The sequence below is a fragment of the Medicago truncatula genome, chromosome 4 (genome assembly GCF_003473485.1).
Source record: "Medicago truncatula cultivar Jemalong A17 chromosome 4, MtrunA17r5.0-ANR, whole genome shotgun sequence".
In the NCBI taxonomy this organism is placed as follows: Eukaryota; Viridiplantae; Streptophyta; class Magnoliopsida; order Fabales; family Fabaceae; genus Medicago; species Medicago truncatula.
The window spans coordinates 21,707,316-21,732,660 of NC_053045.1; the positions used below are offsets into that span (position 1 = coordinate 21,707,316).

At 35.4% G+C, this 25,345-nt stretch overlaps 4 protein-coding genes across 7 annotated transcripts; 3 read left to right on the forward strand and 1 right to left on the reverse strand.

Annotated features, from left to right (window-relative positions):
- Positions 1-4,429: 4,429 nt before the first annotated feature.
- On the forward strand, positions 4,430-6,100 carry LOC120579926 (uncharacterized). Its single transcript, XM_039832691.1, has one exon. The coding sequence runs from the start codon at positions 4,430-4,432 to the stop codon at positions 6,098-6,100; it is 1,671 nt and encodes a 556-aa protein (XP_039688625.1).
- Positions 6,101-19,417: 13,317 nt separating this feature from the next.
- Positions 19,418-20,127, forward strand: LOC120580259 (endoglucanase 9). Its single transcript, XM_039833834.1, has 2 exons — positions 19,418-19,572; positions 19,655-20,127. The coding sequence occupies exons 1-2, from the start codon at positions 19,492-19,494 to the stop codon at positions 19,976-19,978; spliced, it is 405 nt and encodes a 134-aa protein (XP_039689768.1). The 5' UTR covers positions 19,418-19,491; the 3' UTR covers positions 19,979-20,127.
- A 434-nt stretch (positions 20,128-20,561) lies between these two features.
- Positions 20,562-22,354, reverse strand: LOC25481004 (zinc finger SWIM domain-containing protein 7). The gene is made up of 5 exons (XM_013586511.3): positions 22,223-22,354; positions 22,070-22,091; positions 21,873-21,978; positions 21,079-21,186; positions 20,562-20,947 (listed from the first exon to the last, which is right to left on the reverse strand). Exons 1-5 carry the CDS (start codon positions 22,281-22,283, stop codon positions 20,846-20,848), a joined length of 399 nt encoding a protein of 132 aa, XP_013441965.2. The 5' UTR covers positions 22,284-22,354; the 3' UTR covers positions 20,562-20,845.
- An 84-nt stretch (positions 22,355-22,438) lies between these two features.
- LOC25481003 (cell division cycle protein 123 homolog) lies at positions 22,439-24,814 on the forward strand. Of its 4 annotated transcripts, none has more exons than XM_024774290.2 (3): positions 22,439-22,650; positions 22,782-22,902; positions 23,519-24,814. In XM_024774290.2, exon 3 carries the CDS (start codon positions 23,560-23,562, stop codon positions 24,574-24,576), a length of 1,017 nt encoding a protein of 338 aa, XP_024630058.1. In that variant the 5' UTR covers positions 22,439-22,650; positions 22,782-22,902; positions 23,519-23,559; the 3' UTR covers positions 24,577-24,814. The 4 variants fall into 4 exon arrangements, with proteins under 4 accessions (XP_024630058.1, XP_013441964.1, XP_024630056.1 ...); XM_013586510.3 differs by having other exon boundaries at positions 22,440-22,650; positions 22,782-23,403; XM_024774288.2 differs by having other exon boundaries at positions 22,440-22,650; positions 22,782-23,321.
- The last annotated feature ends 531 nt before the right edge of the window (positions 24,815-25,345 follow it).

Genomic DNA, 25,345 nt, shown 5'->3' on the forward strand with positions numbered 1-25,345 from the left:
AATGAGAAGGAATATGGCATCTATCTTTCTGTTATGATTTAGTGGGGTCACCTGTGGTGATACGGGGAAGCCTGCGTGCTTTTGGGGATTGGTAGTAGTCACTATCAATTGTTATCTTCTTTTACAAACTTTCATAATTCATGTACTATTGGATCTTATTATCACTATTCTGAATAATTTTATTATATTCTCTTGTTTCTTATTTCATTCCTTCATTCACATACTCTGTAAACCCATCAATTGGTCCGACCTACCGGATCCAAAATCTCAAGTGAACAAGGGAAGTTGATGCCAAGGAAACCTAAGATGGGTGATCGTTTTTGTAACACCCCGTTTTCCCAACATAAAAATTTCATAAATTAATAAGAGTAAAACACCTTAAACGGAATGTTACACTTCTTTTCTTAAAAATCACAAATGAAATAATTAGATAATTATCCTTCAAATTTCAACAACGTAATAATTAAAACTTTGCAGCAGAATTAATTTAACGACAATAAAAGCTTCAACAACATGTTCCAAAATTGATACATAAAGGAATGATAAACTTAGCAACAATTTCCCATCCCGTTACGTATCAGAGCCCTAAGACACTTGAGCCACCACTCCTACTAAACTTTAATACCTGCAAGTTACCCATACGAAGGGCAACATTTTCAAGCAAAAGGGGTGAGATTCACAATCAATAATAATAATATATAATTCATCAAATGCATCTAACAACTTAAACTCCATCGGTTAGTAATAATTCTTTTAACGACTCCTAAACCATATCATGTACTCATCATATCAACAGTCATAACTCGATATCATAAACAACATCATAACGGCATCATTTAGCATCATAATCAACATCTTAATCATAATCATATAACATCATACTCATAATTCGTATACAACATGACAACTTCATAATCAATGACATAAACAACGTACCAACATCATATTCATAGTTCATATACAACATAACAACATCATTAATTCGTATTAACATTCTCCACCAAGCACCTCATTAACAACTCATGAATAGAGGACAACTTAGCAACTATACGTAACATCATCATTTCATGATAATAATTATTCATCAAACATTCCATTAGCAATTCATGAATAAAAGACAACTTATCAACTTAACATAACCATCATCAAGTACATTTAACAACTCATAGATAACATCACATAATCGTCATCACAACATTCATAACCATCATCATGTAACATCCTAACAACCTCATATTCAACACCATAAACAGTCATCATAACATTATAATCAATATCATAATAATATAAACAACAACATATATTCAACAATAATGTTCTTACTTCTTTAACTTTAGTAACACTTGCTAATTCAACCAACAACGACGACAACACAAGATTCAACAACAACGACAACAACTCACTCAACAACGACGAGAACAACTTAATCAACAACAGCAACAACAAATCTCTCAAGAACAACGGCAACTACAATTATCCAATATATGTATATATTTCATAATCAACAATATCATCAATAATAGATATCTAATTCATCAATTAAATCTAACACCCTATCATAATAATAATTCATCAATATATAAGTATGTCATCATTAACAACATCAACAACAAATGGTAATTAAAACCAACAACAACGACTCATGCAACAACTCGACACCACCGCTAAGACTCATGCAAGACATGACAACTCCACTAAGACTCCTCAACAAATGCAACTATGCATGTGGTACCATAATCAGGGCCGGAGCCCTCACCGCTATAGAATGGTTAAAGCATTCTTTTATAAGGACATGAGTCCTCACCCTAACATCGCTTTGAACAACATAGTGTTCCATCGCTTTGAACGACAAGGCGTTCCAGGACCGAGGCCCTCACCGCTTTTATGCTTATGCAACTGACCCACTTGTGTATATCTACATACAACTTCAACAAATGCATATGTGTATATATGACTTATGACTCCACTTGTGTATATTTACATACAACTCAACAACAGCAACGACAACAACAAATGTACATAATTAATTATGACATACTCGACCTCTTAGTCAACTATGACACAACGACTCTTAATAGCAAGATTCATCAACACATTCACAACAACATATATATTCACCCACCAAATCATAATAAACAATGTATATCGATACACCAATATCATCACCTTTACATAATTTCACATCAGATATATGATTTGCCCACTTTCCAAGTCAAGAGGAAAATACATCACCTTAAGATAAACATCACATTCAACACTCATCTATCAATCAATTACTTCCATATAGTCATACAAAACTAAATATGAAGGATTTATAAAGTGATTGGCTTAAAAGGATATTTTCATCAATGTTCGTCTCTCTTTAACATTTTACAAGAATCTTCCATTTTCAAAACCAAAACCAAATAAAACTCAAGGAACCCAATCACTACGATTTTCAGTAATCATATAATCTCTATTCTATCTTAATCCCATTCCATTTCCTTGAAGATCCCATTTTCCGGAAAAAGTCAACGTTCTTGAGCAATTTTCAAAGTTAAGTTTTGATTTCACAAACCAAGTCCAAATTTCATTCAAGGAGATGTTTCATTAGAATTACGTATGAGACTAATGATTATACAAGTTAAAAGAAATGTTTTAAAAAGTTCAGATTGACCCTAGGAAGCTCAGAACAAAATTCCAAAAGTGCTGAAAAAGAACTGCTCGCTTAAGTGTCCACCTGCATGCTTAAGCGTCCAAATTCCAGTAGCTACTGTAACTCCACGCTTACCAGCTCGCTCACAACACGCTTAAGCGTGCAGTCATCAGACAACACTTTGCAGCGTCGCTTAAGCGACCATTCAGAATTTCTGCAGAAAAATGTTACGGGTTCCACCCCTTTTTCACCCAAAACTCCCAATTTTGATCTCCCAATGTCGAAACATGTTTCCAAAGATTGTTTATAGGTTCAATATACAATTAGGCATCTAAAGGAACATAAAACATGCATCAACAACAACAATTCATCTCATTCCAACAATCTTGCATAATCTCTCAAATTCTCTCCAACAACTCCCAACCTTTCCCAATTCTGATTACAACAATGTTACTAAATCCTGAAAACGATCTGAACATGATTCTAAGCATAATTAACATGTCCCCTACACTTTTCAACTCAAAATCTGTATTAGAACCCTAATTCCCCAATTCCTATTTCAAGAACAATTCATGTTAAATCAATTTTTAGAAGTTATATATTACAATCATTGAGAGTTAGTCTAACCCTTACCTTAGATCGATGAACAAAGCTCTACAAAAATCTGATTCTCCTCCCTTGGCTCTTCTCCTAGCTTTCTCTTGTTTTCTCCCAAAACCTTTGTTTGTACGTGAAACTGGTTCTGACTCTCAGTTTCTATTTTTCCAACCTATTGTAACCTCCCAAATATTCTTAACTCCTCTTAATTCTATTAATTCTAATTTAAATCCCCAAACTCCAAAATAATTCTATTTCTCCTCTTATTCTATTAAATAATGAAAATAGCCATTAATAAAATACACCACACCACAAAATCAACATAAATCATTTAAAATCATATAAAAGACTTTAAATCAACTAAAAATAATTAAATAACAAGTAGGGCGTTACAGTATTGATGCTCTTGAAGAACAGTTGGGTAGCGTGACTTCAACGTTACAAGCTCTTGCCCTCCAGATGCAGCAACACGTTGAGCAGATGCAACAACAAAGCTCAATTCTCTCTGAATTAAGCAAACAAATTGGTCAGAAAACGGTATCTCATCATGGGGAAACTTCTGTGGATGATTCTTCACAGAGTGAATCTCGCTTAGCAGGGAAGAAGGTGAAACTACCGGTTTTCGAAGGGGAAGATCCAGTTGCTTGGATCACGAGAGCGGAAATTTACTTCGATGTTCAAAACACCCCGGAAGATTTTCGCGTGAAGTTAACTCGCCTCAGTATGGAGGGTCCAACCATCCATTGGTTTAATCTATTGATGGAGACGGAGGACGAATTGTCGTGGGAAAAGCTGAAACGAGCGTTAATTGCGCGTTATGGTGGAAGAAGGTTGGAAAATCCGTTTGAAGAATTATCAACTCTGAAGCAGAAAGATAGTGTGGAGGAGTTTGTGGAGGCGTTTGAGCTGTTGTCCTCCCAAGTGGGGAGATTACCGGAAGAACAGTATCTTGGGTATTTCATGAGTGGTTTGAAACCCCAGATTCGTAGAAGGGTGCGAACTCTGAATCCTCGCAATCGAATGGAGATGATGAGAATTTCATAGGATGTAGAGGATGAGTTGAGGGATGAAGATGATGACGGAGAAAAAAAGGGGGTGCGAAAAGGAGGGTATGAGAAGCTGGGTAAATCTGATTGGGTTGGGTTACTATCCAACAGAAGTGGGTCGAACCGGTCCACAAAAACGGGTGGGTCAAACATGAATCAGAAGACAAATGGGTCAAGTGGAAATTCTAACACATCTTTCGTTTCTACAGCTCGAAAGAATGATAATGAACACAGATCTGGGTCATTTGAGAAGTGGAAGGGATTTCGAAGCTTCCATGGCGCTGAGATTGCTGAAAGAAGGGCCAAGGGACTGTGTTTCAAGTGTAGGGGAAAATATCACCCTACTTTACACAAGTGTCCTGAAAGTTCTTTAAGGGTTTTGATTTTGGGAGAAGGCAAAATGTTGAACGACGAAGGCGAAATTGTGGCTATGGAAGAAACGGCAGTAGAGAGTGAAGAAGAAGAAGAAGAAGTTGAGTGCAAGTCCATGGGTGTGTTAGGAAGAATGGGTGAGCATCCAACTATGAAACTCGAAGGAAAAATCCAAGATGTGGATTTACCGGTGTTGATTGATAGTGGGGCGACGCATAATTTCATCTCTCCTGGAATTACGTCTGCTCTAGGGCTTACCATTTCACCAATAGCTGCGAAAAGAATCAAGCTGGGAGATGGACACAGAGTCGTTACTAAGGGTATGTGTAAAGGTGTAAAAGTGAAATTGGGAGTGATTGAAGTAATGATTGATGCGTTGGTGCTGGAATTAGGAGGGTTGGATATGGTGTTTGGAATGTCCTGGTTGAGCACTTTGGGCGAGGTATTAATGGATTGGAAATTGTTAACAGTGCAGTTTGTTCACAATTCTCAAGTAGTTAAGCTGCAAGGTCTAGGGGGTAAACTTAACCATCAGAGCCACTTGAATTCGTTCCTGAAGGATATGCAAGGAAGAGAGGAAAAGGAATGGTGGTCTCATTGGCAATCTATTGAAGTTGATAAGAGGATAGAGTCCAAGGATCTGAATGTGTTGCTAGAAGAATTCCAGGAGGTGTTCAAAAATCAAATTCAACTGCCTCCTGAAAGGTCTAAGGTTCATCAGATTAAGCTGTTTCCTGATCATGGGACTGTTAATGTCAGGCCTTATAGATATCCCCACCACCAAAAAGAAGAGATTGAGAGGCAGGTAGCAGAACTTCTTGAAGCAGGCATCATCAGACCCAGTGATGGTGCTTTCTCTAGTCCTGTGATTCTTGTGAAGAAGAAAGATAAAAGTTGGAGGATGTGTGTGGACTACAGGGCACTGAACAAGGCTACAATTCCATATAAGTATCCTATCCCTATAGTGGATGAATTGTTAGATGAACTCAATGGAGCTTGTTTATTTTCTAAAATAGATTTAAAATCAGGATACCATCAAATTAGAGTTCATAAGGATGACATTCATAAAACAGCTTTTAGGACCCATAATGGCCATTATGAATATCTGGTCATGCCATTTGGGCTTATGAATGCTCCTGCTACTTTTCAGGTTACTATGAATGATATTTTCAGATCATTCTTAAGGAAATTTGTGCTGGTCTTTTTTGATGATATTTTAATATATAGTAAAAATATACAGGAGCATCTAATTCATTTGAGGTTGGTTTTAGCTGTTTTACTAGCCAACAAATTTATAGCTCATCAATCTAAGTGTAAATTTGGATGCACTCAGATTGATTATTTGGGGCACATCATTTCTGGGGAAGGAGTTGCTGTGGATCCTGAGAAAGTGAAGTGCATCCTTGCATGGCCTGAACCTAAAAATGTGAAGGGTGTAATGTTGAGATAATATTCATAAATCCTTATTTTAGTTTTAAAGATGAAAAAATATATTTATATTTTATTTTATAAATGGATTCTAATATTATTGTATTTAACATCTTTGTATGAGTATTTTTAGCTGCAGGAACTTAAGCTCAAAAGGTTGATATAACTAGTTCCCTAAAATTATTTGAGTATCTCATACAATGGACAAAGCAAGAAATTAATAGATAAAAATGCAATGGACAAAATTGGATATACTTGCTCAAAAAATTGAGCAACACGTTGGCACACATACTGCAAGTGATTTTATGCTTCTAGTCTCTTTTATTGTCTCCAATACCACTACACTTCCAATCAAATGGTAAAAGCAAGTACAAACAAATATTTTCTTTTGGCTATAAGAGGAACAAGGAACAAAATGGATGCTAGCTGTAAGTTTCCATATATGTACCTTCCTCATCAAAATTGCTTACACGTGGGACACAAAGAAAGCAAGATCAAATAAGTGGCTTTGATTTCAAAAGGGATTGAATGGATAAAATTTGAGCATACACGTGGATATACAAGAAAAGCAATATGTGTTTTGGTTGGTTCATTTGCAACATGTGGGACCATGACCTTGTAGAACAAGTTATCTCCACACATGTGAGATTGCATGACTCATACGCTCCTCACGTGGGAGAAGAGAAGGAGCAATTGGTTTGAGAAATTTTGTGCCTATAAATACCAAGCCATCAGCTGAAGGAAAGACATCGAATTTTTGAGAAAGAATCCAAGCGTACATCAAAGCAAAAGCTCTCTCAATTTTAGTCTGTCTTAGTGTTCTAAAAATTGCTCTTTTGTTCTGAGCTCTTTTTAGTTTTTGCTACAAATATTGTATTTTGATCCAAGTAAGATTTTATTTCTTATTGGATTGTAAAGCTTGTAGGTAACAAGTGTGTAAAAAGACAAAGGTAAAATTACTCGGATGCAGAAAAGATCAGGAAGATCTAGCAAGGGGTAATTGTTACTCGTTCTCTTTGGTTGTAAAAGCAAAGGTAGATTTACTCGTTGCAGGAAAGATCAGTCGGATCTAGCAAGAGTAAAGGTTACTCATTTGTGAAAAAGGAAAAGAGGAGTTGTGGTTAACGTTACTTAACACAACTACCTAGTGGATAATCTCACACTTGTGTGGGGAGTGGAAGTAGCCGGCGTTTGGCGAACCACGATAACTTTTGTGTGTCATTTCTCTCTCCCTACTTACTTTTGATTTATTGTTCAAAATCACACACTTTACACTCATTATTGTCATTATCAACTAACAAACTAATTGTGATTGTTAATTTAAAAGAAAATTTTTATTAGACAAATTTTAAACAGGTCACAATTCAAACCCCCCTTTCTTGTGAAAATATTTTACTACAATTGGTATCAGAGCACTGCCTCTAAAAACCCACGCACCCAACGGTGCAGGAGGAAAAGATCCAGAAAATAAATCTCAACACAACCTAAACACCCAACGGTGTAGAAGGAAGAAGATTCAAAGCCTAAACACCCAACGGTGTAGAAGAATCAAGAAAGGAAAACATGTCTAAAATTAAATTTATGTCCGAAGGAGGTTCTTCAAACAGACCACCACTTTTTGAAGGAACGGACTATTATTATTGGAAAGGAAAAATGGAATTATTTTTACAATCACAAGACAATCACATGTGGACGGTAGTTGAAAATGGAAACTACATTCCATATGATGAAGATCTAAATGAAAAGAAAAAGGAAGACTGGTCAGAAGAAGAAGGTAAGCGCATGTTATTAAATTTTAAAGCTAAACTATTTCTAACCATGGCATTGAGCAGGGAAGAATATGATAGAGTACAAGAATGCAAAAATGCCAAAGAAATTTGGGACACATTGAAGGTACATCATGAAGGCACCAGTCACGTAAAAGAAACAAGAATTGACATTGGTGTTCGAAAGTTTGAACTATTCGAAATGAAAGAAACCGAAACCATAGATGAAATGTATGGAAGGTTTACTATCATTATGAATGAGTTACGCTCTCTTGAAAAGGATTTTACAATCCATGAAAGAGTAATAAAAATTTTAAGATGTCTCCCAAGATCTTGGAGACATATCGTAACAGCCATAACAGAAGCAAAAGATCTAAAAAAACTCAGATTAGAAGATCTTATTGGATCTCTAAAAGCTCATGAAGTTCTTTTGCAAGAGGATAAATCCTCAAACAAAAGCAAAATGATTGCACTCAAAACAAATCAAGAATCACTAAATCAAGAACTTGAAATGAACTTTGACAATCAACAACAATACCTTGATGATGAAGATCAACAAGATCAAATCATTCTTCTCTCCAGAAAACTTCAGAGAATGATTCAAAGAAGAGATCAAAACAAAAGAAATTTCCCAGCCAGAAAAGAAAACCCAAAGACTGAGCTTGACAAAAGTCAAGTTATCTGCTACGGATGCTACAAACTGGGACATTACAAAAATGAATGTCCTCTAAACAAAAGAAAATCAAGCAACCTTCAAACAAATCAAAAATCATTCATGACTACGTGGGATGAACCAGAAGAACAAACAAATGAAGATGAACAAGCAGATTTCTGCTTAATGGCTAAATCAGATAATGAAGAGGTAAATCTTGATCCTTGCTCATCATGTGAAAAAACTGAACATTTGTTTGATAATCTTTTTTACAGTTCTCAAATGTTGGAACAAGAATGTGAGAGATTAAGAAATGAAAATCTTGAACTAAGAAAGGAAAAATAAATCTTGGAAAAAGAAAAGATAAATCTAATCAAAAATATTCAACAGTCTGAATCAAAAGAAGTCTCTAAGAAACAAAATAATTCTCAAGAGGAAAACATCATTTTAAAAGAAAATGTTTTACAATTAAAAAATGATATTTCAAACTTTGTTAAATCTACTGAAACATTTCAAAAAATTATGGGATCACAAGTAAGCGTTTTTGATAAAGCATGTATAGGTTTCAAAACTAATCAAAAACAAAAACTTTATGAAAATTTCTTCATTCCTGAAAAAATTAAAAACACATGTGAAAGATACAAATGTACATATTGTGAAAAATATGGACACCTTGAACCTTTTTGTTTCAGAAAAAGAAAGAGATTAGCGTCACAAAATTTAAAATAAATACGCTAATCTTCATAAAAAGGAAACTCTTAATAACACTAACCATCAAGGACCCAAAAAATATGGGTACCCAAAGCATTACTAACTTCTACTGCAGGAATGTCTCATAACAGTCAAGAAAAAGCCCTGGTACTTGGACAGTGGATGCTCAAGACATATGACTGGAGATAAACAAAGCTTTCTCTCCTTCACCAAAAAGGAAGGAGGATTGGTAACCTTCGGTAATAATGAAAAATCTCGGATTAAAGGTATAGGTGTTATTGGTAAGATAAATTCTGCTAAAATTGAAAATGTTCAATATGTAGAAGGACTGAAACATAACCTAATTAGCATCAGTCAATTGTGTGACAGTGGTTTTGAAGTAATATTCAAACCTCACACATGCGAAGTAAGAGAAATATCTTCAGGAAAAATCCTTTTTACCGGATCAAGAAATAAAAATGTCTACACATTATACTTAGATGAACTCCCTGTCGAATCATGCTTTATATCCCTTGAAAAGGATAAATGGATTTGGCATAAAAGGGCAGGTCATATAAGTATGGAAACAATTTCCAGAATATCAAAACTTGATTTAGTAAGAGGACTTCCTAAGATTAACTATGAGAAGGATAAAATATGTGAAGCATGCGTCAGAGGAAAACAAGTCAAAAGTAGTTTTCCTCCAAAAGAATTCATTTCAACAAAAAGACCTCTTGAACTACTTCACATAGACTTATTTGGACCTATCTCAATAGAAAGTCTTGGTGGCAAAAAATATGGCTTTGTAATCGTTGATGATTTTTCCAGATTCACTTGGATTTTATTTTTAAAACATAAAAATGATTCTTTTGAAGCTTTTCAAACCTTTTGCAAAAAAGTTCAAAATGAAAAAGAAATGAACATTATCGCAGTAAGAAGTGATCATGGAGGAGAATTTGAAAATGCCTATTTTGAACAATTTTTCAGTGATAATGGAATATCTCATAATTTTTCTTGTCCCAGAACTCCTCAACAAAATGGAGTTGTTGAAAGAAAAAATAGGACTTTGCAAGAAATGGCAAGAACTATTTTAAATGAATCAAATGTTGAGAAATATTTTTGGGCAGAAGCCATAAATACATCTTGCTACATTTTAAACAGAGTTTCAATAAGAAAAATCTTAAACAAAACCCCGTATGAACTCTGGAAAGAAAGAAAGCCAGACATTTCTTATTTTCATATTTTTGGATGTTATTGTTATATTTTAAACAACAAAGATAACCTAGGAAAATTTGATTCAAAGTCAGACAAAGCTATATTTCTTGGTTACTCTGCTACTTCAAAAGCCTATAGGGTGTATAACTTGAGAACAAAAGTTCTAGAAGAAAGTATGCACATAAAATTTGATGAATTTGAAGAACTTGAGACTCAAGAAAGAATTTTTGAAGAAGATGAGGAAGCAAGTCAGATCAACCCCGACATCGAAAAAATTCAACAACAATCATCAAATGAAGAAGTTTCTCTAAGTCCTCCAAAATCATGGAGAATCGTAGATCATCACCCTCAAGAACAAATTATTGGTGAAACCACAGATGGAGTAAGAACAAGAAGATCCTTTCAAACAAATGACTTCGCAATGATCTCACAAATTGAACCAAAATCAATAAAGGAAGCAATTATTGATGAATCATGGGTCGAAGCAATGAATGAAGAACTATATCAATTTGAAAAAAAATCAAGTTTGGACTCTTGTACCTAATCCTCAAACTCAATCTATCATTGGTACAAGATGGGTATTCAGAAACAAATTAGATGAAGAAGGAAAAGTAACACGCAACAAGGCCAGATTGGTAGCTCAAGGTTACAATCAACAAGAAGGCATAGACTACGATGAAACCTATGCTCCTGTGGCTAGACTTGAAGCCATAAGAATTCTTCTTGCATATGCATCTCATAAGTGCATCAAACTTTTTCAAATGGATGTAAAAAGTGCTTTCTTAAATGGTTTTTTGAATGAAGAGGTTTATGTTCATCAACCTCCTGGTTTTGAAAATTTAGAAAAACCAAATCACGTGTTCAAACTAACCAAAGCTCTATATGGACTGAAACAAGCTCCAAGAGCCTGGTATGAAAGATTGAGCATTTTTTTGATTAAAAATGGTTTTTCACGAGGAAAAATTGACACCACACTTTTTAGAAAAATTGACAAAAATGATTTATTAATCGTACAAGTGTACGTCGATGATATCATTTTTGGAGCTACAAATGAAAAAATGTGTGATGATTTTTCAAAACTCATGGAAAGTGAATTTGAAATGAGTATGATGGGGGAACTTAAATTCTTTTTGGGATTACAAGTCAAACAACAAGAAGATGGTATTTTCATTTGTCAAGAAAAATATATCAAAGATCTTCTTAAAAAATATAAAATGAATGAAGCAAAAATCATGACCACTCCCATGCATCCTTCATCAAGCCTTGACAAAGATGAAAAAGGAAAGGATTTTCCTGAAAAAGAATATAGAGGAATGATTGGTTCCCTTTTATATTTAACTGCCAGTAGACCTGACATTGTTTTTGCAGTTGGTCTATGTGCTAGATTTCAAACTGCACCAAAAGAGTCACACTACATCGCAGTTAAAAGAATTTTCAGATACCTTGTAGGAACTCCAAGTGTTGGTCTATGGTATAAAAAGGGAACACATTTTAATCTTATGGCATATTGTGATGCTGACTACGTCGAAGATAAAATAGAAAGAAAAAGTACAAGTGGCGCATGTCAACTACTTGGAGAAGCTTTAGTCAGCTGGTGTTGTCGAAAACAAAACACTATAGCACTATCCACCACAGAAGCTGAATATATTTCCGCTGCAAACTGCTGCTCTCAGGTACTATGGATTAGAAATCAATTAGAAGATTTTTCTCTAAGGTACGCAAATATTCAAATATTATGCGATAATACTAGTGCTATAAATTTATCAAAAAATCCTATTCAACATTCCAGATCAAAACATATCGAAATTAAGCATCACTTTATTCGTGATCATGTGAGTAAAAAGGAAGTTGAACTTGTTTTTGTTAACACAAACGATCAACTAGCTGATATCTTTACAAAACCTTTAGTAGAAGATCGTTTTTTACTCTTAAAGAATAAACTTAATATAATTAATAATCCTTCTTAAAATTAATTAATTAATTAATTTTTTTTACGGCATCTTAAAAGAAGGAAGGGATACTCATTGATTTTCAATTTTTTTTTATCCAAAATCGTTTCATTCCTCCACAAAATCCTCAAATATTTTTTCTCTTCCCTTAATTATCTCAACTCACACGACAATCTCTCTCTCTTTTTCAAAGCTAATCAGTCTAAATCAAATCCTAGCCATTCATCTCTTGATCTTCCATCTGCAAAATAAAGGCTAATCTAAAATCATCATTTCTGTGTCTGATTACGTAACCATTAACTCTGCACAAACCATCAAATCACTCTCACTCTTGTCTACTCTTCAATCCTCTTCTTCTTCATATAGTTCCTTCCTTTCATAATCCAGTTCAAACCATTCTCAAACTAACTCCAAAAAAATGGAAGAATCAAAACAAACCTTCTCTGAACTCCTCTCCTTTGGCGATCAACAAAACCTTCCCTCAGCAAACCATTCACCCCCACAAACTCCTCCTGCTGCATTTACATATTCTCCACAAGACATCACCACTACCTCAAGTCTAAATCCTCTCTCACAAATCGAACCTTACTCTTGCTCCCCTCCTAAAAGCTTTACAACCTCTGCTCCTGTGAAAGCTCAAACCTTTGATGAACTAATCAACATCAAACCCAAACAATCCATTTCAAATGAATTAAGAAAATCAATTAGACTCTCCTCTAAATCCTCGAAAATCTCTTACATTGACCTTAAAGATGAATCTGAGACCTTTACACAAGCTCAAAACCCTGTCAAATGACTCAAACAATACTCATCAGCTTTTTCACCGTACAATCGAAAAACTGCTCAAAAAGAGAAAATGCTTGATGAAATTTTCTCTGAGTCAATCGATACTAAAGAAAAGGTGTTGGTAAATCCATATTTTGAAAATGATATCCTGGAAAGTTCAATCAAAAGACCTCTCTCAGAAAGCAAATCCTTCAACTTTGAGGATATGAAGAAGAAAGAAATCCAACTAGATGAGGCGCTGGAAGCTATTGGATGGAAAGAATTTTGTGAAATAGATGAGGTAATTTACACTGATCTTGTCCAAAAATTTTACTCCTCTGCAACCGTTCTTGAAGGTCATGATGTGATCATTTGTCAAATGAATCAAACCAATATCTACATCACCACTGATATTTTGGCTAAAGTCTTTAATATTCCAAATTCTGGTGTCAAGCTCTTTGATAGAAAGTGGTATGATGAAGTCAAACCTAAACTCAATCGAAACACTATCCTAAGCAACATGTTTGATAAAGTCACCCTTGGCAAAGATTTCCCTGTAACCGATTTGAAAAACGAGTTTAAGATTCTTCATAATCTGTGTTCCCACTGCATTTTACCTCAGAGCAAATGCCAGTATCGAGTGAACGATACTGATATTATGATTCTCTATCACTTAACTCATGGGAAAAGAATCAATCTCCCCTATGTCATCATTAAACACATGATGAATGCAATTGCAAGCAGCAATGGGAATGATGGTCTCCCCTATGCCATGCCACTCACAAAAATCTTCAAAGAATTCAAAATGTCATTTATAGGAGAAGTGGCCAAAAGGAACTTGAAGTACTATACTTCAAAAAATGTATCTCACATCAAGCTTAGTGTTAATCCTCTTGCTCAACCACTTCATAACATTCCCCTTCCAATGGAAGCTTTCAACACGCAAGAAGAAGAAGAAAATCCTCTTCACAGTCTAGTGAATGCGATAATTGTCAACGACCATTTGTCCTCTCAATCTGCTCCATCCAACTCTCATGGTACTCAAAATCATGAACTAGCCAACCATTTTGCTCTCAATGTATCAACAGATCTCAAACTCTTCACTGGTCTTGAAAATTTTTCTACTCAAATCATTTCTGCCCCCTTGCCAAACGTTGAAAACTCTGCTCTGTTCGGCACCTCCTGTTTGAACAAGTTCATTCACTCTCCAAAGAATGACACTCTCCCTCTGAGTGAGATGCCTCAAATCCCTTCACAATTTAGCTCTTTTGATAGCTTTAAATCCACTGGAACATCTCCTAAGAATGATCCTCCACAAGAACCTGAGAACTCAGTTATCTCAAATGGAATGTTGTTTGCTGAAGTTACCTCTCTTCGTGGAGATGTGAACAATCTGCGTGAATGTTTTGTTTCATTCATGTTTCAATATCTGGGCATGATGGCACCTGTTCCCGGCGGTGATCCTGGTTCCTCATCCAACCCACCTCCAAATCCTCTGTAGCTTGCTCTGTTTCAATAACTTGCTCTTTTTGACGAAGACAAAAGGGGGAGAAAGCATGTGTTACAACACTGCATGAACAAATTTGAAAAATGCTCCTTTTATATCTTTTGGGTGTAGACTATTAAGCACATGGGTGAACTTTGTTTAGTATTTATGTCTTTATGTTTTTTAGTTTTTTTTTTTTGCCAAGTATCCTAAAAATGGACTTTTGAACTTTAGCAATTTATGGCTAAGAATGGAACTTCAAGGTTATATGTATTTTAGTCCCTTTCAATGATTAATGCAATGTTATATGTCCTTATCTATGTTCAATGAAAGCTACCTTGTTCTAAATATTATTTTGCCTCTTTAATTGAACACAAGTATCTATCTAAAGAAATGTATGACTATGTTTAAAAGGGCCTCAAATCATCCTCTTCAAATAAATTATGAAAACTCATCTTCTTTACCTGGGATGATAAATTAAGGGGGAGCCTAGTTTAAACAAGTCATCTTTGATTGTTAAACCCTCAAAAGATATGCATCAAATTGAGGGGGAGCCAAATCAGAACACATCTATAAAATCAAATTCAAATATATTTTGTCATCATCAAAAAGGGGGAGAATGTTGAGATAATATTCATAAATCCTTATTTTAGTTTTAAAGATGAAAAAATATATTTATATTTTATTTTATAAATGGATTCTGATAATATTGTATTTAACATCTTTGTATGAGTATTTTTAGCTGCAGGAACTTAAGCTCAAAAGGTTAATATAACTAGTTCCCTAAAATTATTTGAGTATCTCATACAATGGACAAAGCAAGAAATTAATAGATAAAAATGCAATGGACAAAATTGGATATACTTGCTCAAAAAATTGAGCAACACGTTGGCACACATACTGCAAGTGATTTTATGCTTCTAGTCTCTTTTATTGTCTCCAATACCACTACACTTCCAATCAAATGGTAAAAGCAAGTACAAACAAATATTTTCTTTTGGCTATAAGAGGAACAAGGAACAAAATGGATGCTAGCTGTAAGTTTCCATATATGTACCTTCCTCATCAAAATTGCTTACACGTGGGACACAAAGAAAGCAAGATCAAATAAGTGGCTTTGATTTCAAAAGGGATTGAATGGATAAAATTTGAGCATACACGTGGATATACAAGAAAAGCAATATGTGTTTTGGTTGGTTCATTTGCAACATGTGGGACCATGACCTTGTAGAACAAGTTATCTCCACACATGTGAGATTGCATGACTCATACGCTCCTCACGTGGGAGAAGAGAAGGAGCAATTGGTTTGAGAAATTTTGTGCCTATAAATACCAAGCCATCAGCTGAAGGAAAGACATCGAATTTTTGAGAAAGAATCCAAGCATACATCAAAGCAAAAGCTCTCTCAATTTTAGTCTGTCTTAGTGTTCTAAAAATTGCTCTTTTGTTCTGAGCTCTTTTTAGTTTTTGCTACAAATATTGTATTTTGATCCAAGTAAGATTTTATTTCTTATTGGATTGTAAAGCTTGTAGGTAACAAGTGTGTAAAAAGACAAAGGTAAAATTACTCGGTTGCAGAAAAGATCAGGAAGATCTAGCAAGGGGTAATTGTTACTCGTTCTCTTTGGTTGTAAAAGCAAAGGTAGATTTACTCGTTGCAGGAAAGATCAGTCGGATCTAGCAAGAGTAAAGGTTACTCATTTGTGAAAAAAGAAAAGAGGAGTTGTGGTTAACGTTACTTAACACAACTACCTAGTGGATAATCTCACACTTGTGTGGGGAGTGGAAGTAGCCGGCGTTTGGCGAACCACGATAACTTTTGTGTGTCATTTCTCTCTCCCTACTTACTTTTGATTTATTGTTCAAAATCACACTTTACACTCATTATTGTCATTATCAACTAACAAACTAATTGTGATTGTTAATTTAAAAGAAAATTTTTATTAGACAAATTTTAAACAGGTCACAATTCAAACCCCCCTTTCTTGTGAAAATATTTTACTACATGTACGTGGATTTTTAGGGCTTATAGGTTATTATAGAAGATTTATCAAAGATTATGGCAAGCTTGCAAAACCTCTGACACAGTTGACTAAGAAAGATAATTTTTCTTGGGGAGTAGAGGCAAATAAAGCTTTTCAGGTTATGAAGAAAGTATTGACAACTCCTCCAGTATTAGTGCTTCCAAACTTTGATGAACCCTTTGAGGTGGAATGTGATGCAGCTGGGAGGGGTATTGGTGCAGTACTGATGCAACATAGACAACCTGTAGCATTTTTCAGCAAGGCTTTATCTAACGGGAATCTTGCAAAATTTGTCTATGAAAAAGAGTTAATGGCCTTGGTATTATGCATTCAACATTGGAGGCATTACTTACTAGGAAGAGAATTTATTGTGTATACTGACCATAAGAGCTTGAAGCATTTTCTCCAACAGAAAGTTTCATCCCCTGATCAACAGTGTTGGTTGGCCAAACTGCTGGGGTATCAATTTGAAGTTAAATATAAGCCTGGGTTGGAGAACAAAGCAGCAGATGCTCTATCTAGATGTTATGATGAAGGCGAGATGACTGCTATCATCTCTTATCCTTTGTGGGTTGACAGACAAAAGCTATTGGAGGAAATTTCAAAGGATCCATATATACAGCAGTTGATCAACAAGGTACAAGAAACTCCTGAGAACAATCCTGGATTTGTAGTAAAACAAGGAGTGTTGTTGTACCAAGGGAGGCTAGTCATTTCACCTCAATCCCCTTCGATTCCTTGGTTGTTGGAAGAGTATCACAGTACACCTTCTGGTGGACACTCTGGGTTCCTGAGAACATATAGAAGGCTAGCAGATTCTCTGTATTGGGTGGGAATGCAGAGGAGTGTGAAAGACTTTGTGAGAGCTTGTGATGTGTGTCAAAGGCAGAAATACAGTGCTACATCACCTGGAGGATTGTTGCAGCCTCTGCCTATTCCAAATGCTGTATGGGAGGACTTGTCCCTTGATTTCATTACTGGATTGCCTAAGTCCAAAGGGTATGAAGCTGTGTTAATTGTGGTGGATAGATTGTCCAAGTATAGTCATTTCATTATGTTGAAACACCCATATACTGCCAAATCTATTGCTGAGGTGTTTGTAAGGGAGATAGTGAGACTACATGGGATTCCAAATTCTCTGGTCAGTGACAGGGACCCTATCTTTGTCAGTCATTTCTGGTTAGAATTATTCAAACTGCAAGGCACTAGGTTGAAGATGAGTTCATCTTACCACCCTGAGACTGATGGACAAACTGAAGTCATAAATAGGTGCTTAGAGAGTTACTTAAGGTGCTTTGCTTCATATCATCCTAAAACCTGGTCCCATTGGTTGCCTTGGGCAGAATTCTGGTAAAATTCAACATTTCATGTATCTATTGGTAAGACTCCTTTCGAAGTAGTGTATGGGAGACCAGCTCCTTCCATTGTGAAGTTTTTGACCAATGAAACAAAGGTGGCTGCTGTTGCATTAGAGTTGAAGGAAAGAGATGAGGCCCTGTTGCAGCTCAAGAAACATTTGCTGAGAGCACAAGAACAGATGGCAAGCTATGCTAACAAGAAGAGAAGAGATTTGAGTTTTGAAGTGGGGGAATGGGTTTTTCTTAAACTAAGACCGCATAGGCAACAATCTTTGGTAAGAAGGATAAATCAAAAGCTAGCTGCTAGATTCTATGGGCCATTTCAGATAGAAGAGAAGATTGGTGAAGTAGCCTACATACTTAAACTACCAGCTGAATCCAAGGTTCATCCAGTGTTTCATGTTTCCTTAATTAAAAAGGCAATTGGGAATTATCAGGTGCAAGGTCAGTTACCTAAGGAACTGGAAATTGATGAAGCTGCTGATGTGTATCCTGAACAAGTGCTGGGCTCCAGAATTGTTAGGCAAGGAGATACTGATGTCAGTCAAAGCTTGATTAAGTGGAAGCACAAGACAATGGAAGATGTCACGTGGGAAGATGATGAATTTTTAAAGGGCCAGTTTCCTGAATTTTGCCTTGAGGACAAGGCTGTTTCTAAGGAGGTGGGAATTGATAGAAATGTGAATCAGGAAGTGGGCTTGGACTATGGGCCTCTTTCAAGAGTTTGGAAGGTTTACACTAGGAAAAGGACAAAAGGAGCAAAGAATGGTAACGTGGCAATGAAGTATGCGTGAGTAGAAAGAAAGCTGATTACATAAGTACAAGGAATGAGAAGGAATATGGCATCTATCTTTCTGTTATGATTTAGTGGGGTCACCTGTGGTGATACGGGGAAGCCTGCGTGCTTTTGGGGATTGGTAGTAGTCACTATCAATTGTTATCTTCTTTTACAAACTTTCATAATTCCTGTACTATTGGATCTTATTATCACTATTCTGAATAATTCCATTATATTCTCTTGTTTCTTATTTCATTCCTTCATTCGCATACTCTGTAAACCCATCACAATGCATAAAATATGCAAGGTCCGGGGTTTGAACCCCGGCCACCATAAAAAAAAAAAAACGAGGGCAATGATGCCCCAAAATATCAGTCAGCAACAGATGTGAACAACCAGTAGAGAAGGAATGAATGAAAAGAATAGATTTCATTGATTATTGAAGCTATTACAAGTGATACATATACACGAACTAATCTATGTGCTAGCTTATCATATACATACATACATTAGATAACTATCTCTAACTGTCTTGGCCGATTACTTGATGCGCAAGTAATTGATCCTTAACTAACTATACCTATCATTTGGTACATGATGCAATATCCCCCCACAAATTGGATGTTGGTAAATGTACACCATACCCAACTACTCATGTTCAAGTTACCTGCAAGCAATCTTCAGTATGTGACATCTATAACATTCTTACTTACAACCTATTCCAAGTATATGGCAGCTACAAAGCACACATTTAACTGTGGTGGCGTCTTTGTCACTCCGAATACCTTAAGAACTGTTGCGAAAAGACAGGCAAGTCTTATTATTATTTTAACAAAAAAGTTGTAACAATCTCTTCTCCTTTTTGCTGATAAAATTTGTTGTAAAATTTCAGGTAGACAATATATTAGGTGAAAATCCACTTAGAATGTCCTATATGGTAGGTTATGGTCCATATTTTCCCAAGAGAATTCACCACAGAGGATCTTCATTGCCTTCACTATCAGTTCATCCGCAGACAATAGGATGTGATGGAGGTTTCAATCCGTTTTTCCATTCAATGAATCAGAACCCTAATATATTGGTTGGAGCCATAGTTGGAGGTCCAAACCAGAACGACGGATTTCCGGATGATCGCGGTGATTATAGTCAGTCATTGAGAACCAGCAACTTACATCAATGGTGGGATTGTTGGACCTTTAGCGTACTTTGCCGGTAGCAATTAATGTTAGATTTGACTTTGATAGCAAGGTTAAAAACAGAACACTGCTATCGAAGTGTAGATATTGTCTCATCTCTACCCAACAAAGGGATGTCTACCAAATCAAAAACAGATGGTGGTAGACTATGAAGGGAGAAGTGTTTTTTTTCAGTAATCTTAAATATATAGCTTTTAGTAATCTTAAATGTAATCCAACATCTTTACGATGTTTTACACTACATGGTGTATCATACACCCAAAAAACTAATGTAATCACTTATTAAAATGAAACAACTTCATCCATCTTTGCATTTTTTTTTTCTTTTTCTTTGTTCATCTTTCTTGACAGTAATATCATAAAGGCCAAATTCAGATCCTCTAAACTACATGATGCATTATTGCAAGCCACGGTAGCTCGATCTGTGAGTTAAGAGACATTGAAGAAGTATAAGAATGACATCCAGAGTTCAAGCTCTGGAACCCTGAAAACTAACCTAACTACTGACTTACTAACATACATGTCCAACAAACATGATGCATTAAGGCATTTTAAAGAATAATGTATGAAGTTGTTAACCGCCAATGTTGAATAATGTCAATCTTAAATGTAGTGTAGAAAGTAGATAACCATTAATAATCAAGAAATTGAAATTTTATACAGGCATAACCATAACAAATTGTGGACTTAAGATAAGTCGCTGTACTAGATTCTACATCAACAATTGACAGGAAAAGTCAATCTAATGCTAATGGCTTTTGGTGCTTCAGCTTTTCTTTTTCAACAGCCAATCTATTCGCACTCTTTTTACCGGTAACAAAGTGTTCTTTGTCTAATCTAGTTTCCACAAAGCAAAGTCTTTGTTTTCTTAATAAAATATAAAAGGGCTATATTTTAGATAGCAACAAAGCTAATTCCTCATCAGATACCTTGACTTCGACATATGATCCTAATGATGCAGCGACTCTTGCAGCTAATTGATGTTTGCACTGAAAAAAAAAACACACGCACACAATGCACGTTGATCATATACTTCAGCACTAGAATGATACTAAGAATGTTTATAATGAATTGAATATGAAGAAAATAAAAGACAACAAGGAAGTGTATATGGTCTTACACAGAGTTGCTCCCCTCTGTTGACAACATCATAGAAGAAAGAATAACAGGCACAAAAGTTTTCAGCAAAACACAGATATTGGTCTTTTTTCCTGGATTCCCCTGTAACCTAAGAAAATGGAGAATATGCACATCACAGTTTCAATCAAGGGAATGAATGATTCCTTACACTGTCATGAAAATTTACAAAACGAACAATATTAATATATTTTAGCCAACAATTAGATGCAACCAATGAAGCAAACATAGACACGAACAGGACACTAACATGTAAACGCAGACACAAATTTGAGAAAATGAAAGTGATTACTTTATGTTTGATTTCACTTTTGGAGGAGTCAAAATTGTTTCTAAAGGTGTAAAAAATTATTTTGACATGTTTGGATGTTCTCAAGTAGAATTGATTTTGCCTCCAGAAATGATTCTAACTTGAAGCTACAATTTGGAGCATTTACCTATATAATTGACGTTCCGCCTCTAATTTATTGTTCAACTCACTTTCATCAGAATCAAATTTTATACAATCAATCCATTCAAAATCATTTTTTGTCTCACAAAACCAAACATACAATAAATGTAACCACATATGTCGGTGTCTGACATCGACATGCCTTCAATCTAAAGTGTCGGTGCTACACTTTAGCAAGTATTTCAAAAGATGTGTGCATAAGTAAAAATCATATAAATAATCTTTAACCAAGTTTTAAACTATTCAATTGAAATGGACCCCAAATCTGTTGAATGAAGAAGACAATAAACAAACAAACAAAAACAAAGGTAAATTCAAAAGCAAACCTGAAAGATAAACCTTCCACTGGGGTTTCCAGAAATCCTCTTAACACCTCTTTGATCCACTATTCTAGTAGCTCCCTCAAAATTCTTACCAAATAAGAAATGTAATCTGGTAAAAAAAATAAAATTCAGACACAATAACAATCTATGCTACAGAAAAACCAAAAAAATAAAAAGTAAAAGGGAAGCAATATACTTACATATAAAGTTGATCATCATTCACTGTGACATGAAAATAAAAATGTGCAACAAAAGTTAGGAAAAATTGAAATTAAAGCAAAGATGAATTTTATTATTTTTATTTTTTGAATTGAAATGATAAAAATGAAACTATAACAAAATTAATCACATACCAGTTTGTGTTGATTCAATTTGCTTCCACACTTCATCTGTTACCAAATTACTTGCACTCATTCTCACTTTGAAACTTTCTAGTATTCGTTGGTGATTTTAGATTTCTCACTTTCCCAGTTTTTTTTTTTTAAAAACCGCTACATGATATTTTGTGAACTGGGTCATAAAAACCCGACCCAAATCCGTTTGGTTCATAACCCAAATCCGGGTTATGATACAGAACACTAACCTCCCACAGTTCATTCATTGCATTACACTCTCCTCCTTTTCTTCTCCCAACCAAAGCAAATCGATCCACCACCGACGGTGAGCCGCGACCACTTTCCTCCTTCTCCATCCATCACCGCCGCCGCGATTACTCTCCTCCTTCAGTTTAGAGAGCTATCTCCATCTCTCTCCACAAATCCTAATTGTTGTAACTTGTAAGGTAATGTGAAATTGAATGTAATTTCCTTCAATTATGATTATGATTTGATGATTACATGTTCTTTAGTTGATTTCCATGAGTTCTTTAGTTGATGGTTGTTTGAAATTGTGAATATTTTTATGTAATGTTAGATAAATTGGAGCAAGAAGATAGCTATGCGGTTGTAGCTTAATGTTGGAGAAGAGATGAAACCTTAGAAAAGAACTTTGAGTTTGACAACTAGCTAGAGCAAGAGCCATAGGAGAGATCATGGTTTAGTATTTAGAGCTGTCTGTGCCTTACTGCCAGTTTATTTTCTGCTGTTTTCAGTTTTTTACTGGTTTTTTGGTGCTGCTGGTGTAGCAGATCAGCGCTGCTTGCAGCTGTTTTTCTGTCTTTGGTGGTTGGTTTTCAATGATGCTTGGCTAGTTCGGGAGTGAGGCAGGGGTATGCTTGCTCTATGCTAGTATATACTTCGGCCTCATTGTTTGATGCCATTGTTGGTTTTGGGTTTTCTCGGTGAATTGGTGTTACGTATTTAGGCGGAACCTCTTTGTATTTTTTCCCGTTTTTTCCGCAAGTTTTTTTAATAGCAGCCACCCCAAACTTTTTTGTCTGGCTCCGCCACTGTGTGGGATTGGTTTTGTGAGTTCATTTTATTTGCCGACATATGAGCTCACCCAAATTGATAGGTAATGTAATTAAATACGTCAATTAATCACTAGTCATGTACCAATGGCTACATCTCAATATCTCATTGCAATTTTGAAATCGGTAATTGATCTATTTGATATTTCTTGTCAAGCCATCACCCTATATTGACAGCTAATAATTGACTACATTTCAACATTTAATTACTAATCATGTACCACTGGCTATTGCATACCAGGTAGTTGAAGACAGTTTGTTCAACCGGTTTGATTTTAGAGAATGCAGAATATAAAAGAGGAAGAGGTGAATCGTTGCCAGATTCAGGAATGGTACCCAATTTTCAAATCTGTATCCATCAAGACCTTAATTCATCAACTTCCTGAATCTTTCATTCAATACCTTCTTGACGACTCGGGACCCTTCCTATTGCCTGTTTCTGTCTTAAACGAAGATGCATTGCCGAATAGAATTCATAATCCTACTGATGAAGAAGATTTTCAGGTGTCAGAGGAATCTGAAGATGAAGCAGAAGAATCTTCTCCACCCCCTTCTTTTCCAGAACTCGAGTTACAAGTTAAGGAATCCGTTAAGTTGCTTGGTGGTGCAGTCTTTCCCAAATTGAATTGGAGCTCCCCAAAAGATTCAGCTTGGATAAGTACTTCTGGCTCTCTTCGCTGCACTACTTTCAGTGAGATTGCACTTCTGTTCCGATCATCCGACTCATTAGTCCACGACTTGTGTCATGCTTATGATTCCTGCAATGATAAATCTTCATCTAGACCTCATAATTTCTTCCTTGCTCTGCGTAAATGGTATCCGTCCCTTAAGCCAGAGATGGAGTTTCGGTGTTTTGTGCGGAATCAGAAATTAGTTGGAATCTCTCAGCGAGAAGTCACTACTTTTTATCCCATTCTTCTTGAAAAGAAGAATGGTCTCCTGTTACAGATACAAGGATTTTTCAACAATCATGTGAGAACTAAATTTGAATCAGAAAACTATGTGTTTGATGTTTACATTACAAACGATGAGAGAGTTAAGATTGTGGATTTCAACACCTGGGGTGGCTTTACACTGTCTTTGTTGTTTACATGGGAAGAATTAGAGCATATTCACAGTGAAGGAGATGATAGTGTGGAGTTTAGAATTGTCGAAGATTATTGCGGTGTTAGGCCGGGTCTTAAAACAGCAGTTCCACATGATTACTTGGATACAAGTCAAGGAAGTGGTTGGGATCAGTTTCTAAGGAATGCTGCTGACGAAGAGTTAAGACAACAATCTACTGAAGCCGGTGCATGATAATAAATTCTTGTTCGAGATAGCAAATAGAATAGTATGTTTGCTATTTTTATATTTTTTATTGAGATTTTAAAGAAACAAGGGGGGAATAAAGCTTGTGTTTGAAACAGTTCTACCCTATTGAGGATATTTGTCTTTTCACATAAACTACTGCTCACCTCAATCTAATATTTGACATTGCTTCATGCCTTCAGTGTTATTTCTTCCCTCATGTGTTAGTGAAGATTTTTTTACAACATTTAATTACTGTCATTAGAGTCTGTTTGGATACTTATTTGAGTTTATTTACCGACATAAGTAGTCTATTAGTTTATAAGCTTTTAGCTACACTTTTAGCATTATAGCACCTTGGAAATATCTTTTGGTGAGTCTGATGGTTAATATTTATCTTTTCATACAATTCTTAGAGTACAGTACTAAACTACTTATCTTTTCAACTTGTTCAATGTTGTCTAAAGTGCTGGAAGTAAATAGAAGGTACTATGCTAATTATGGTTGTTATACATGTCTGCATAAATGATAAATTACCATTAACTTGATTAATATTCTGTTCAAAGTGGGAATATTTTGAATTAGCATAATTATATTCCAGAAACAGTTTGGCCTATTTCAATGCTTAGAAATATTTTGTCTCTTGGTTAGAACTTATCAACATGTTGCATAGATTTGGAATTTCAAATATAGAATTGAAATACAATATTTTTTTTCTTCAAAGAAGTATTATGCATAAAGTTATTTATTTGGGTCAAATGTTAAAAGTTGCTCTTTA

Excerpts from the sequence above, each read along its gene's own strand:
- LOC120579926 (XM_039832691.1), top strand. The coding sequence starts at position 4,430 with ATGAATCAGAAGACAAATGGGTCAAGTGGAAATTCTAACACATCTTTC.
- LOC120580259 (XM_039833834.1), top strand. The coding sequence starts at position 19,492 with ATGGCAGCTACAAAGCACACATTTAACTGTGGTGGCGTCTTTGTCACT. Across the intron at positions 19,573-19,654 it reads GAACTGTTGCGAAAAGACAG|GTAGACAATATATTAGGTGA; the intron begins GCAAGTCTTATT and ends GTAAAATTTCAG.
- LOC25481004 (XM_013586511.3), bottom strand. The coding sequence starts at position 22,283 with ATGAGTGCAAGTAATTTGGTAACAGATGAAGTGTGGAAGCAAATTGAA. Across the intron at positions 21,979-22,069 it reads AATGATGATCAACTTTATAT|ATTACATTTCTTATTTGGTA; the intron begins GTAAGTATATTG and ends TTTTTTTACCAG. Across the intron at positions 20,948-21,078 it reads ACAGAGGGGAGCAACTCTGT|TGCAAACATCAATTAGCTGC; the intron begins GTAAGACCATAT and ends TTTTTTTTTCAG.
- LOC25481003 (XM_024774290.2), top strand. The coding sequence starts at position 23,560 with ATGCAGAATATAAAAGAGGAAGAGGTGAATCGTTGCCAGATTCAGGAA.